At 37.7% G+C, this 16,467-nt stretch overlaps 1 protein-coding gene across 1 annotated transcript; it reads left to right on the top strand.

Moving 5' to 3' along the window:
• The first annotated feature begins 2,650 nt into the window (after positions 1-2,650).
• On the top strand, positions 2,651-15,432 carry ncaph (non-SMC condensin I complex, subunit H). Its single transcript, XM_041998482.1, has 18 exons — positions 2,651-2,760; positions 4,088-4,310; positions 4,418-4,508; positions 4,766-4,858; positions 5,285-5,402; positions 5,511-5,641; positions 6,190-6,379; positions 6,543-6,625; positions 7,245-7,438; positions 7,970-8,115; positions 9,468-9,574; positions 10,954-11,073; positions 12,600-12,707; positions 13,285-13,428; positions 13,726-13,836; positions 13,965-14,035; positions 14,342-14,417; positions 15,208-15,432. Exons 2-18 carry the CDS (start codon positions 4,093-4,095, stop codon positions 15,265-15,267), a joined length of 2,061 nt encoding a protein of 686 aa, XP_041854416.1. The 5' UTR covers positions 2,651-2,760; positions 4,088-4,092; the 3' UTR covers positions 15,268-15,432.
• Positions 15,433-16,467: the final 1,035 nt, after the last annotated feature.

Here is a 16,467-nt window from a genome sequence, read left to right as displayed (position 1 = left end):
CTCAGAGTTGGCCCCATTTCAAGTCCTGGCCTGTGGCGATTGATGTATGTCAGGGCTACTCAGTTTGGTCTTACAAGGGCCATAGCCCTGCAGGTTTTGATGTTACCCTGCTCCAACACACCTCAAAATAAATGGAACAAACAGCCTATGAAGTTAATTTGAGTCAGGTGTGTTGGTACAGGGAACCATTAAAAACCTACAGTACTGCGGCCCTCGTAGGGCTGAAATGAGTGGCCCTGGTGTATGTCATCCTCCATCTCTGACCCCTTTTTCTGTCACGCTATGTTTAAACAAAGTATTTTAGTTCCCAAAAAAATCACAAAAATAAAAAATAACCAAATAGGAACTGGAAAGTAAAAGTGAAACAGAAGTATAGCAAAAATCAACCCAACATAGGACTCTGACCTCAGTTATCTGGATGAAGTCAGTCTTTTCTAGCCTCATATAAAGACTGTTTTAAAATATACTCAGTATGATGCATGTAGATCACTTTTATTACAAATGATTCAACATGTTTCTGAATTAGCGTCTGTAAATGACAAGCTGGAAGTGAGAGGATAGAATTTTCCAGTATATGTTGACGGGGGATCTGCACTGAGGGACAACTTGATAATAATCCCCTTAGAAACTTGGTTAAAATAAGAATACAACATATTAGGGCAAGAGCTGCTTGCTGTAGCATCACAGTCTGTTCATTTGAACACTAAAAGCTCTAATCTGCTGGAGGAATTAATGTGTTTATCTAGTCCAAGACACAATAAATATGCAAGGACAGACCATTTTTTTCTCCTTTGTATAAGCAAAACTGTACGCACATAACCTGGCAGTAAGCTGTCTCTGCAGTTTGATGCTGTGAGAGCATCACCGAGATGGTAACTGTAATATGTAGTCTCTGCATGATGCATCTGAATTCCTCCTTGGCCAAACAACCTTTGCATTACACAGCTGTTTCTTTGAAAGATCTACCTGACATTTCCCATGTGTTTTTCTAAATGTTAATTTTGTCTACAAAATATAATTGATCATTTGTGTAAGAAGCCTGCATAGGATTAGAAGCATGTGCTTATATAATGCAAGATAGTTAAGAAACTATCAGAAAACAATAATGATGTACCATTGTGACAAGCCGAGGACATGTAATGTATTTTGCCATCAAATGTCAACATAATTAACATCTGCATTTGACTTTTTTATCACTTATTTTCTACAAATAAATAAATAAAATAATCATATATAAAATATTTTCTTGACTGTGGTCCATTTCATGTGTCCAGCATATTAAAACAAGCAGCCAGCACATTTAGCTTGAGTTTGATCTACTGCTTTAGTCTGCTCACAGACCTCGTCCACATAGTTCTCCTCTGCTTTGTAATTTCATTAAAAGCAATGAACCGGTGCAGTGCATACATCTACTTCATTGACTCAGATGTCAGCTCATCCTCGCCTCTGCCAGGCAGACTTATGTGAAAAACCCAATTAAATAAAAAATCATTTGCACTGATTATTTTTAGTGTGATAAAATAGCCGCCCCATTATCTCTTTATTAATAAGAACTTACTGGAGTGCTAGAAGTGTTTAGTATCTTTAACAGAATAAAAAGATTATAATTAGAGTGAAGTAGTTAGGACAGAGAGAGATTGAGACATTTAATAGTTGGCATCATCTGCTATCAACAACCAGATGGTTAGAACCAATTATATGGTGTTTGATGGATTTTAAAAAAGGTAGAGGCTTTTTCAAGAAAGATAGATGCTATTCATTTGTTAGGCACTGCTGAATGTCAACATGGGTATGCCAGTGAGTGCATGATTGTCAATGTATGTTCATGTGAAAACATGGACAAATTTTAGTTTTAATGCCATAGCCATATAGCACACAGGAGTACTTCCTTTACAATGAACAGAAACTACACAATAGAAACTCTCTCAAGGATCTTTATCATTGTTATATTTAAAACCAGAACCAAAGACAATCAACCACCTGGCAATTATTTGTATATAAAATTTAAGATGGATGGCAGTGTTTTAATTCATGAAATGCATTTGTTTATGCTCTCAGTGATCATTATATATATATATATATATATATATATATATATATGTATATATGTATAATACAAACAACATAAGTACCAGAGGATTTGTGTTATTTGCGTATATTTTTGCTGTCATCAGACACATGCTTAAGTCTCTAGAGTGTGAGATTCATATCAAATCAATGTCCTGTGGTCTCTTGCTGTGCTTTGTGGAAAGTCACACTGAAATGAAGGACAGAAAGCCAATTAAGAAGAAAACAGTACAATATAAGAAAAGGCATTAGTTTTATGGGGAATGATGGAGAAAATGCATGCCTCGGTAGAAATATTCAGTCAGGTCTCCCTAGCAATGGAGCCTTATCTTTTACTGCCATCTAGAGTGAGTGGGGGGTGTTTGTTGGTTGAGCTAGAGAATGTATGTATTTAAAGAATCTGTGTATTAAAATAGACTATTCATTGGAATTTATCTTGAAATGTGATTGAATTTAGACAATAAATGAATCTCTATGCATATTTTATCTGTATTTTCTGTAGAGTGAGATTATTTTCATTTATTGTGGGCGAGGCTTAACGTCATGACGTAATGTCGTATTACGTAAACCGTTCGGCGCAAAAATTCAAACGCAGAACAGGAAGACGAACTAGGACTTGTTCTGCGATTGCATGAGTTGTTTCACATTTTGTCTATCGCCTGGACAGCCACGTCGTGAATTTGATATTTTGAGGTAAGACAAATAGGCTGAGTTAGTCTTTTGTTAAAGATTTTGTGTGTTAGCGAGCCCGTTACCTGACAATAATAAGAAGACGGTCAAACGGAAGCTAATGTTGTGGTGCAAAGTTGCATCTGAAGTTAATGTTTTTTTTACGGCTACAACTTATGGTTGACAAGGCGATTAAGCTGTCTTTCTCTGAACCTGGATTGACGTAAATATTTCCCGTTTATTATTATTATTATTTTTATAAAAAACTTTAATCCATGTGATATATGTCCTTTGTTTACATGTGATTCGTTTAAATGAAAACGAGTCGTAAGTCATAGGACTTTCATCCACACTGCAATACTTTTAAAATGACTCTTTCTAAATAACTATGTGAAGTGGAGGACTGGGTGATCGAACACCAGGCTAGACTTGATGTGGCTTTTCAGCATGCCCAAGACCATTAGCTGGTGGGCGCCGAAATGTGCATCATGATCAGGGTAGACGAGAGCCTCAGCATGAGTCCTTAAACCATTTTCTGCTGCGCCTCGGCTGCTTCCCCGATCATCTGATTGTGGCAGTCTGCTGGCCGTGGCCTGTATTGGACACCTGATCCCAGAAGCAGTAACATAGCCTCACGCTAAGTTTATCCTTCCCACTGATCCCAGCAGCATATCTGGCTGCATCTCTTTACTTCCATCTCTGTGGGAAAGGCTGTGCTTAGCTCCCCGGGCACGCAGGTTGGCTGTGCCCCTGGGTACTCTTTTGTCTTGCTTTGTATTTGTTGGACCCAGTCTATCGGGGGACGATCACGCCCTGCTTCGTCCCACCTGGAGTGTCTCATGAGTCTTCTAAATAATATGTGGGATAAATCTAAGCGAATTCGAGCAGTAAGTTAGAGAATATTTAGCTTCATAGCACAAAAAATAATTCAGTATCAGGGCCATCTCATCATTTTTATTTGTGTTTTTATTAAGCGTTTATAATAGCTGTTTTCAACATTTCCCACCTGAATTATTTTGTATACATGTGACCACATACAAATTACCATCTCCCTGCTGACAGACCTGTTTGATTTAGTTTGAAAAAGTTTCTTAATGTTTAAAAGCCAGGATGTACTTATTGAATTTTCTGTTTTTTTTTTTTTTTTTTTTTTTTTTCCCAACATCTAGTTAAGTTCTTGTAAACTAAGCCATTTAGGTCCATGAGAATAAATGCAGTCTTTATTAATTCTGTAACTTTGAAATTTTGTTCTGCACAAGTAAAATGATATAAAAGTAACTTTGTGTCTATTTAAGATTTTCTACCTTCACCCACACTTTTATAACCTTTTCTTTTTTCCCTCTGTCTCTAGTAAGGATGAGTGCAGCCTCTACACCTGTCTCCCGGGTAGGTCCAGGATGGACGTCATCCTCTTTGAAGAACAAGGGTCTGTCTCCTGGAGCATGTAGCACTCCCCTGCTGGCAGCTTTTCCCGGTAACGATGACGAGCAGGAACGTCGTCAGCGCAGGAGATCGAGAGTCATTGACCTCCAAGCTGCAACTGATACGTCCTTCAGTGACTCTGCTTCTCACAGGTAAGCTGTTGTAATCAAGGTGTGGTAAACTACTCACCATACAGTCTCAGTCTGCCTGGCTGTTTTGTATCTTGAGAACTAAAGGATGGTCTTCTTTTTGTGTAAAGTGCTCTGGCGACTCCTGCAGCTGTACCCAAGTTGTCAAATGCTCAAATTTCAGAGCACTACTCAACGTGTATAAAACTCTCCACTGAAAATGTAAGTGTATGTGTACGGGGCAGATTTGTTGATACAGTGTCTTTATTTCTTTTATTGGCTCAGTGCTTGTATAACTGCAGTGGGATTTTTTTTCCTCCATTTTTCTATTTAGATATCTTTCTCCTTTTTTCCCCCCAATCTTCCGTGGGTTTTTTTTTTTGTTGTTTTTTAGGTGAACATATCATTAAATTTTTTTTGAAGAACTAATAGTAAAAGAAAAAATAAGCATTGCCTTTTGTTTTGTTTGGTTTTTGCAGAAAATCACCACCAAAAATGCCTTTGGTCTGCATCTGATTGATTACATGGCAGATATTCTAAAACAAAAGGACTCTGAGCTCACCAACTTTAAGGTATGTGTTTGGAGATCTACAGAAATAATCATTTCTTTCTTTGTTAAGTTATGGAAACACAGATATTTAAAGTAAAAATGTTTGGCATGACTGAAAAATGTATCTTGAAAGTATGTTAAAGCCAGGCAACAATAATCCAGATACATGTCTTTGGTTGATGCAAGAAGCCCTGAAAAAAATGATATTCCTGTGAAGTCTTGCTTCTAGTTACTGGAACTGTAGCATTTATTTTATATTAATTAAAACTGTATACTGTGAGTTTTTTCTTTTCTTTCATTTACAAGAAATCAATTCACTCATTTTGAGAAAGTTTTCAGCTTTAGGTGTCAAGAGTTAAGCTTGAAAAAAGAAGAAAAAAAAGTGTCCAGATACACAGAAACCAAGGCCTAAAGATATCATTATATGTATTTTATGTGCTCTTTGAAGGTGGCAGCTGGTACTCTGGATGCCAGTACAAAGATCTATGCCGTGAGGGTGGATGCTGTTCATGCTGATGCTTACAGGGTGCTGGGTGGCTTGGGGGCCGAGACAAAACCTGGAGAGGGTAAGACTCTTCTCCAAAACACCACATTACTCAGTATCAATAGAAAACGTGCAAATCTTTCTTTCTCTCTTTTTTTTTTTTTCCACATCAAAATTTGTAAATTTGCAGATCATGGTCAAAAAGAGGAGGATGGAGGTGATGTGACTGCCAAGCAGACAAAGAAAAAGAGGCCTCCAAAGAAAACAGTGGAGCAGAACCTGAGCAACCTCAACAGTGCAGAGTCTGAGAGGAGGTGTGAGGTATGCTGGGATCCTTGGTGCTTTATATCAATTTTAAATGTTTTTAATGTTTTTACATATTTCTGGTGTGTACTGCCTTCTGAGACAAACACAGAAACTACACTTGCTTCAGCCTCTTAGATTTTATTACTGTGGAAATTTGTTAATTTCCACAGAACTGACATGGAAAAGTTAGGATCGGCCTCAAAACCAAAATCTTAAATGCAGCTCTGTCTTCCACAGAGGTCACTTTGCTTAACTTTACTTACTTGCTTAAGTTCACTGGAATGAAAGCTTATGATTCTATATTTGATTAAAGACTTAGAATTTGCTTCTATCCACTGAATCTCTGTGTATTGACTGATAAGTCTACATGATTAAGATCAGTCATTAGACACGGTTCGCTTGAAGACAACATTTTTTGTCACCTCTGACTTCTTCACCTTTCTTCAACAAGAAATTAAGAATTAATTCACCTGGCCTTCTGTAGTTCCTAGTAAGGTTATTGAATTAAACTGTGCTCTTCCATTTTCTTTAAACATGGTCAACCGTCTGTCTCACTCTCCCAGGTGGACCCCATGTTTCAACGAATGGCCTCATCCTTTGACGAGAGCAGCACGGCTGGCGTCTTCCTCTCCGTTCTCTTTAGTGAGGACAGTCGCTGTGAGCTGCTGTTTCCTTCTTACATGACCCTCCTTCAGTCCAGATCATCCTATTCTCCTCCACCTCCACAGGAAGTCCCTGCATCAGCGTTCATGGGTAAAGACTATTGATTACGTACAAAAGTGTGTATTTCTTTTGAAAACTGAGCCATTTATTGAGTGTTTGTCTGAACTTGAATGCTACCTAACCTTATGGCATCTTTGGGACATTTCCTCAGTAGAAATGCTAAACACCATCTTCAATGCTATGATTCTCCTAGGCGGATTGCAGCGTTCCCAGGAGAAAAACTCCATTTGTCCATCGCTTCAGGACTTCTCCTTTACAAGCTGGAACCCTGAGCAGGTCAGACATTTTCCGAACCATGAAATACCATATTATAAATTCCTCTGCGGGACTTAACTTTGTTTAACTGTCTGCATTCATGCAAGTTTTCTATGGATTCTCATGTCTAAAAGCTTTAAAATAACATGAATATGATTTTAAAGGGTCTAAAGGATTCTTTATTATGGGGAGATGGGGAAACTTTTGCCATTAGAGCTTTTAACTCAAAAATAATGCCTACAATCATTCATCATGAAGAAAGTGACAGTGGTTTGGCAGAAGTCTGTGCGCTTTGAGTGCTTCTAGTTTTAGACTAAGATGTTATTTCAGTATGACACCCAGTGAGGATTTCTGTTTGTTTTTATTGTTATATGTTGGATACTTAAAAAGCCTTTGTAGTGTTCTCTATACAGGCATAAAATATTATATGTGGGTCTGAATTTAGTTTCCTTATTAAAACTTTTGCAGTTTTAAGTTTTAAAATTTCCAGTCTTAATTATTCACTCATATTAAGGTGACCTATGACACCAATAAAGATAAACTAGTGTCTCATTTCTTTTTCTTTTGTTAAAATGTGTGATTTAAAACTACAGTGATGAAAATGCTCCATATAACGTTTTTTTTCTTCTTCTTCTTCCAGACCATGAATCAGCTATTAGAGAAGATGAAGCAGGGTGATCACGTGTTTGATGTGAATGCTGAGCCTGAGCCAGAACCAGAGGAAGATGACTGTCCTGACTTTGATGCCGACTTTGAGGATGGGCCAGCAGACTATGAGGAGGGGTCCAAGGAACACAAGGAGGGCTTTGAGGCCTCTGGCTCTGTCAAAGGACGGTACGATTGTGAGCTATACCACAGTGCATCTGTGGTTTGTCCTATGCAGAAAGGTTAAGAGTAGAGTTTGGCAGATAAAATGATTTTGGAACGCAGTAATAGATTTTTTTTTTAGTTTTTTGTTGTTGTCTTTTTTTAAGGGGGGCAGTGCAAAAGCCAACTGATCCATGTCAGTCATGCTAAAATTCAACATTTTTCAGGTGACCTTTGATTTGATTTATCTTTTTGTTTTTTTTTTTGACTAACTTTATTATCTCAGGGAAATTGAGTAGACATTCAGCACAAACTGCTATAATGCTGTTTGTGTTGGAGTAAAGGGACTACTTCCATTACATCCTCTACATTTCCTACTCAGGCTTTCAGTTGTAAACCTTATTGAGGGTGATGTAACTACACTGTCTTACTGAGATGGATTTTAATTCATCAGCATATACAATAATAAAAGGTTAAAAATCACACTCTCCTCCTAATAATACACATCTGGTTTGTATGTTTGGACATTGCTTTGAATAACTTGTGCTGTTCATTCAGGGATGTGATTCCCATTGGAGAGGGAGACATTGCCACCATGTGTTTGCAGCTGTCCTCTCAACCAAGGGAGTATTCCTACTTCAGCCCCAGGACCATGGCCACTTGGGCTGGACCTGGATACTGGCAGTTCAAACCGAAGCACAAATGTGAGTGAAGTTAATGCTTTTACACATCATAAGTCAACTATGATGTCCTTTAGTATTGCGTTTAAATTATTTTTATTCTATTTTGCTGATTAAATATATTTTACCAGTGGGGCCCCATATGAAAAAACATCAAAGCAGCAGCTTTATTTATTTTATTTATCGCAGATCATATCATTATCGCAGCTTTCAACAGTGTTATGCCTATTGCATGTTTTCTTAATATCGCACAGCCCTGGTTGCCAGGCAACATAACAGTGCAGCTGGAAAGATGGACATCCAGCATCATGTCCAGCTCCACATTTGTCCAGGTCTTTTTCTGTCGTGGTATTCCTGCCTCACTTTCAGAACTCATTATTTGGTCTTCTGTTGTTTTTTTATTTTTTTTTTTTTGTTTTGTTTTGTGTGTGTGTGTTGTTGTTTTTTCGCTTCTTCTTTTCCCATCTTATTGAAACAGCAGGTAATACAGCACTTGTATGAACATTGACAGCCAGTGTTGTGAAAGGGCTGTGGGGCAGTTGCATCATCTGGTTGTAAAAATAAGATTAATCTAGGTCATACATGGGATGGAAAAGAGTGGCATTTGCAGAGACATTCACTTTGGGAACTGTTTTAGAAGTGCAGTGGTTTCAGACTCCAGAAATGTTGGTTCTGTGTGGTCGAAACATGCAAATAAACAGCTGTAACAGAATCACCTAAACCCATCCCCGTGTGGATAGAGCCTTAAATGCATGCTGAAAAGATGAGACGGCAGTTTTTTAAATGGTCATAAAAGACATTTCTGATCTGGTTTAATCTGTAACCCTTTTTCTGACATCTGCACTGAGCTACTTCAACTTTTCCGTGGTTGTTTGTTGTTTAGTGCACTGAGTGCTGTCAGTGTGATACAGAGAAGTTATTAGCTATTTACACACATACACTGTAGCCCATGAATGTACTAGATATTCTTTAAAAGCATGTGATAAAGCAGATGTCTGCATGAGACAGGTCCAGCTTCATCATTTCAGCTCCTTAGAATAAAGTCCAGAAAATCTCAGAGTAAACCTGTGTCTGAGCAGAGCGAATCCTTAAAAAAATATTTTGGAACATTCTGCACAGCTGAATTAAGTCTTAGTAGGGTGTGACCTTTTTTTTTTTTTTGTCTTTATGCGCACTAACATATAATATTATATAATATACTGTGCTTATACTAAAAAAAAGTACTGTTTTTCTGTTCCAGAAAATTAAAATAGTTAGAAAGATAGAAAAATGAAAAGTATTACATTACATTAGTATTACATTGACTTTCTTCTGGTTTCCTTCCCCTCCCGAATGTGTGCAGAATAATAATGGCGTCTCTGTTTTTCTGTCTACAGTGGATCATTTGCCCGACAAGGAAATGCGAAAAAGGAAGCCCAAAAAACCCATTGAAATAGACTTCAATGATGACGTCAACTTTGATACCTATTTCCGAATCACAAGGGTAAAAATGTTTTGTTCTTTTTTTGTTGTTGTTCTTCTTCTTTCTTTTTTAATCCAGGAGCACTGCTCCAAAATATCAAATATTTATCATGTCAGTCATCTGAACACAGTTTTTTGAGCTGACTGCAGTTGTGTTGGATAGTTTCTGTTCACACAAAAGTCACTTTTCAGTTGCTCTTTCCACCTCATTGTCCACCACTTTACTCACCTCCACCTCCTGTTTATTGTTCTTCTAACTGCATTCACTGAGTGTTTGTTGAAATTTAAAAAATAAAATGATTTAAAAAAATTAAGGTTAAATCATAATATTGCTGTTGATTTAGTTTATTTGTTCATTCCTAACATTTGGATTAATTTTTAATTTCACAGGAAAATATCAGTGCACTGATCTAATAATTCGGTGATGTTAAACAAAGAAAGTTAAATTATTCATTTTAATTATTTTTGCATGACTATTAATCATCTAAATTTTAAGGACTATGACATCACATTCCCCTATTATCTCCACCAAGGCAGAGATCATGTATTTGGTGTTGGATTCTGTAGGATTCTATAGTTTGTGGAGATAATGGATAATTTTGCCTTTAGAGCTTCTAATTGAAAAATAATGCCCACAATAATTGGCAAAAAAGACAATGACCTGTCTGAGCACATGTATTTCATTCTTTTTTCTTTTTTTTTATATAAATTGGTGGCTGTGCGTTCCCATACCTGCTTCATATTCTGCAGGTTTGTTTAACAATAGCAACACAGGGATCTCAGTATGTTTTATCTATTAAAATAAGGGGGCAATAAGGCCATAATTTGGTACTTTTGGTGCAGTAACCATAGCAACACAGCATTTTGTGTTTTGTGAATTATATGTAGTGCATCTGCAGTCACAACTACAATGTTTGGAAAGCTTTCATGTCTCCGTTAAGGAAATCTGCTTACAGAAGTTGGTTGATGAGCTGGATGTGTGATTCAGCTTTAATGCCTCCTGTTGCTTAAACACTGAAGATGCAAAAGTTGCACTTTTTGCATCATAAAAGTATTTTAAAGTATTTTAATCAGAACAGATGACGGCAAAGGACCAGGGAGGCAGCTTCTGCTGATAAACCAAAATGACTTTGTTCTCAACCCTGTTTGTGTTTTGCTTGTGAAACTGAGCTACCAGAATACCAGAAATGGGCACAAAAATGTTAAAGAAGCAACTTTTTGTTGCTTTATGGCAAAACTCCAACACACTGAGAATGTTGTCAGTTCTAATCATTTAAATTTGCATGCAGGAAAACATAATCTCTAAAATTAGTCAAATGTATGAACATGTTGATTAAAAATATAGAGAATGCATGTTGACTTTTCTGTCCTCAGTCTCACGTTTCTGCGTTTTCCTCACAGGCAGCTACCACAAACAACAAGTCTGCGCTCAGCACCAGCAACAAGAAAACAACTCTACCAGCAGATTTCCAGTTTCCCCCAGAGACGCTTTCACAGCTCAGCCTTAAACCCTCCAGCTCGGTGAGACTTCACAAATCCTGTTAGATCCCACATCTGGTGGAACTGGGTCATACCAACAAAACTTAGATTACAAAGAATTCCTCACAGAATGAGTGAAGTCTGTTTGATAGCACCCCTCCCCCCAAACGAGACCCACCGCCCCCACGAGACAGTCAAATGAATTTTTTTAATCTTGTTTTCTACACAGCGGCAACAGAAGTCACTTGAGGTTCTCTTTCCTCTAAGACAGGTTTATACTTTGCCTTTCCAAATAGCTCTGCTCTCTGCACCACCCTGATGCCACACACATAGACACGTGCACGCACAAACAGGTGAGCACACTTACACCAGCAGATAGAGAACCTGCGTATGAAAACACATCCATCAATTGAAATAAGACAATTTCTGGCGTCCTTTTTTATTATTACTCTCCCAGGTGAAGATGGAAACGGCCGTACTCCAGTGAGGAGCAGCTGGAGTATTTCTCCTGCTGCGGTGTTAAGAGGAGTACTTAATGTCTATTGTGGAGAATGTGCACAGCTGAACAAGCTGCCATCTTTGTACTCATTTTTGAGTTGTATTAAGGCCTAAAATGGATCCAATATTCTTTGTAGGTTTTCCTAACGTGAACACGTTATCTGAGATCTGAACTTAAGAATATTTAGTGACTCCACTGGATGGAAAAACTCTTATCACATGTCAAAGTCCCACTTTAATGCTGTGACGGAAAGGTTATCGGTTACAGCTGCAGAGTTCATGAATACATGATTCAGCAGCTGATTTCAAGGTTGAGATTTACACCTTGTTCATTAAGACAACATCCAAGTTACACCTGTGAAACTAACGTGTCATAACAGACTGTTATATGTTGAGTGATGGATGTGGGTTGGTCTCCCCCACCCCTCTCTCGTCCCTGCCAGACCTGCCTCCACAAGGCTGTGAAGCTGGGAGAAACACTGTAATTGATATATAGAAAAACCCAATTACAGCAATAACTGTCATTTAGGATGTGTTAGTGACTTCCTGTGGCTGTCATTGAGACTCCACTGGCACCAATTTACTGATAAGTCACAGTACACCCCAGGTATTAATGCGCGCCATCAATAGGATCACAAGTGGAAACCTCCAGGTGCTTTTAGATCTGTTTGCTGGGACCACATTCAGAGTGCGTCTGAGCCACACCTGGGCAACTCTGAATAAAGACCTACATCAGATTTTTAATTTTGTCTTTCTTCCAAAAATTACTAAGAAATCTCTCATTGGTTTATCCCCGAATCGTGTTATATCATTAAAATTTATGTGTTTTGAACCAGTAGTTAGAACAAAAGACTGAGGATGGGTTGGTAGACCTTGTTCAGCACTGATACTCTACAAACAACAGAAAAGTGCAAAGCAAGCACCACTGATGATATAAGTTCTGTAGTAATAAGCTTCTTATGCTAAATTTCACAAGATAGAGATGTGCTTCCTTAAACCATGTTATCAGTAATGACAGACTGTGATCCATTAAGACAAATTTTTCAAGTCTTGACTTCTTGTTTTTCTAGCTGAGTCAAGAGGGACAGAAAAGGCTGTCTGGAGAGCTTGGAGAAGGCATCGGTGATTATGACTACAACAACGCCAACGATACAGCCAACTTCTGTCCAGGTCTTGAGGTCTGAAACTCACCGTTTTATCTAACTTTTGAATTAATTTAATTATTTATTTTTTATTTTTTTTTGTATACAGATCTTATTGTCTGTGGAGAAGTAGTGCAATGGTAAGGCTACATTGCACTACTTCTACAGTAGTGCAGTGTAGTATGCTATAAAACTGAAAGGAAGCTCACAGATTAGTAGCATGATTAAGTGTTTTTATCTGGTAGTTTGTTTTATAGAGACCCTGAAACAACCAGACTTTCTGCTCTAATGTTAGTTACTATTATTCTTTAGGTTAAAACATGCTGCATTATACAAACTGTGTCCAGGTGCAGGTTATCTTATGGTCTCAGCCAAATTGGAATTTGTCTTTCAGCTGAATCAGACCAGATTGTTCCTTTTCACAGTAAACAGGTTGTCTTAGCCTGTTTGTGTGATCAGGCCAGCAGCAGCTACGTCACATCTGCACCAAATTCTGCTAAAGCAGCTGAAAAGAAGCATTTACCATCTCATGATGAAACCTCATCACTGGAATGGGTTAGTAGTTGCAAGTATTCTCCTTTTTTTTCATCTCATTCTCTTTGTTCTGCATCAGGGTGGTGACAGTGATGATGATGTTGAAGGATTTCCCTGTTCAGACGATATTCAGCCTTCGGGTGACGGTATGCCACCGCCCTCCCAAGTTCTCGGGGATGTGTCCACATACGGGGAAAAGGATCTGGTACCTGAGCCACACAGAGTGAGTAATGCCAGATGTCAGTTCAAGCCCAGATTTTTCTACCCTACTTGGGTTTTAGTGGCATTTTCACCTTAAAATTATATGCTGTGATGTTTTAAAGGCACCGGAGACAAATGTTAGTTACAAGAGAAAACTAAAACAGCTTCATATTCTTTAACTATAAAATCTTTTACTTCTGACAGGAAATTGTACTCGGTAATTCTGAAAGCTTTGCATTTTACACACATTTACTTCTTATACCTGATGACATATTTCTGCTTTGTAATTTTACAACAACTTACTGCCTTGTTTGTTTAGGTCAACAAAATTGAAATCAATTATGCCAAGACAGCAAAGAAAATGGACATGAAGAGGCTAAAGAACAGCATGTGGACTCTGCTGACTGACAGTCCAGAAAAACCGACACAGGTAGATTTATTGTTTATTTCCTGTCGTATCATAAGATGATTTAATTAATCAATCGGTGCTCAGTCAGGCATCCATTTGAGTTTGTGTGTCCAGGTCAGTTTTAGTGACTTTTGTCTTCATGTTCACAGCAGGTGGAGGAAACATTACAAGTGTCTGTAGAGAAGGTTTTCAGTCAGACCACAAAGCAGCTGCTTCAAAGGTACCAGCAGACCTCCTACCATGCGTGCCACTAATGTAAAAGTCAGAGTAGTGTTGATCACTATTTACTAATTGTATCTGTGCATGCTTTACGTTACAGTTGCTGGGGTGAAATAAATGGAATAATAACATTGCAGTTCAGAGCTTCCTCTCTAATATGATTATGCTCTTGTGGGAAATAATGTTCTCTTAAAGTTTAATCTTAATTACCTCAGAGCCAGCTGGAAGTTTGGTCATGACTGATGGAAGATAAACTGAAAGTCTCTCTCCGTCTTTCTTTTTTCCTTCTATCTCTGTTACGCTCCAGATTGCCAAACACTATGGCTCAGAACCTGTCGGTGCCACTTGCATTTGTTGCTCTGCTTCATCTTGCCAATGAAAAGGTGAGTGGAGAGTAAAGATGGGTCCAAAAACATGCAAACAAATGTGACTTGGATTTTCAAATATAACTGCTGATAATTTGGTTCATTGTATTTATGCAGCACCAGTTCACAGCAAAGTCATCTCAAGTACTTTAGAATATGATAAACTGGCCCCTGATATGTTAAGCTGCTGGTAAGAGGGGTTTTATTCAGTTATTTATTTATTTTTAGCTTAACACAGGACAGTGCTAGCTGGTTTTCCCTTTTAACAGGCATGTGATAGGTATTAATCTCATCACCTGACTCCATTATAAAGTGAATAAGCTTATTTACCAAACATCCAGCTCCTGATTTAATTTCTTCATATTAATAATAAAGCCCAGATTTAAGAGCTTTCAGTGTGCATCCAATTTTATAAATTTATCAGTTCTAAAAGAGTTATTTGGTCCACCACAATACTTGTGACTAGCTGCAGAAGTCCTTTAAACAAAGTTCAGACTGCAAAGTTGTTAGTGTTGTCAGATAACTGCATTTACACCACTCATAACTTATCATGTAATCAGTAGCTTTAGTGGATTCACAGATTTTTCAAGGATTTTTTTTTTTGTCAGACTCAAACCCCCAACTTCACCAAGCAGCTCCAGCTGCTGACAAAAGTTGGCCTGAGATCATCAGACTATGAAGAAACTGCCAATGATTCAGTCTGTTTTAGAACATCTGGTTGTTAAAGAGGCCGCTTCTCTCCTTAGCTTCACTCTTGGTTCGGTCATGAGTTGTGCATGTCTAACTATTTCACTCTTATTATTTACAGAATTTGGAGCTGGTGAAGGTCGATGACATGTCAGATATCATCATCAGACAAGGCCAATAAGAAGAAGAAGAACAGATTTTTTTTATTTTTTTATTCTCTACATTTTCCCTTTTTAACTGTTTTATATTCAGTCTTGTCTGTTTAGTTTTTATTTTTTTTTATGTATTTCCTAGTTTAAATGTCATTACAAATTTTAGCAAAATAAAATCTGCTTTTAAACCTTTATTTTCATTTTTACTCTGAACGTTTAAATGTATGAATAGTCATAAAGGTCTGTAGAAGCTTAGTTAAATATTTATTTAAGCAGAATATTCCTAGATTTGTTTTTCTTCATTCTGCTCTTTATGAGTTTCACAATGGGAATATTTTTACCAAATATTGTGGTGATCTGTGACCTAACTTAGAGCCATTGTTATCTCAAGGAAATAGTTCCAAAGCTCTGATTATATTGCAACAAGAAAACACTGAACAGTGACTTGCAGAAAAAAAATTATGCACAAGGAAGTTTTTGATTGTGTGGATAACAGCCATTGTAGAGACTGATACATACACAAAGGTGTCCATTTCTGATTCATATTTAACAAATATATGTTGCTTTGTAATCAGCTTGTTCATATGAATTGAAGTAATCTTTGTAATCATAATGTTGCTGTCAGTCTTTGAGAATGTTTGGCAGTCGTGCTTTCCTCGCAGACCTTCATTACAAACATTAAAAATGACAACATGCACTTCAGAGTTTTTAGTTCAACCAAAATTAAAAGAGAGTTTGAACAATTGTGACATGATGAGTAAACTCAAAGCTTGTATGTTGTGTGATGGGAATGCCTTTAGAATGATGCAGAACAGAGATGTACTTTCCAACACTAAGGGAAGAAAAAGTGCACAGGTTACAGGAGCTGGACTAAGTGAAATTTAGAATCATTATACAAAAAAGGGGCAAAAAGACTGGCCCAAGGGAGCATGGGCCACACAGAATCTGACTAACCCCTCCAGGTGCCATCCCATCCACAGAAAATCTAGCCAAACAAACATTTTAGTGTAAACTGATTGTGGCCAAGGCATGATCAGTTGTAGAAGTGCAATTAAATGCAGCAGCATGCCCTCTGTTTATATGTACCATATGATCTTCTACATTAATACTACCATGTAATTGAAAGTAATGCAGCATTCTTACAGTATTATCTTGCAAACTGTTTTTGTGGGTGATAATACTGCGGCTGCGCAGTAGTGTAGTTGACGCGAAGGAATTCAACAAGAAAA

Source organism: Melanotaenia boesemani, chromosome 11 (genome assembly GCF_017639745.1).
Source record: "Melanotaenia boesemani isolate fMelBoe1 chromosome 11, fMelBoe1.pri, whole genome shotgun sequence".
In the NCBI taxonomy this organism is placed as follows: Eukaryota; Metazoa; Chordata; class Actinopteri; order Atheriniformes; family Melanotaeniidae; genus Melanotaenia; species Melanotaenia boesemani.
Note: the sequence above shows the minus strand (reverse complement) of the source record. Positions and strands in the feature narration are given on the sequence as shown.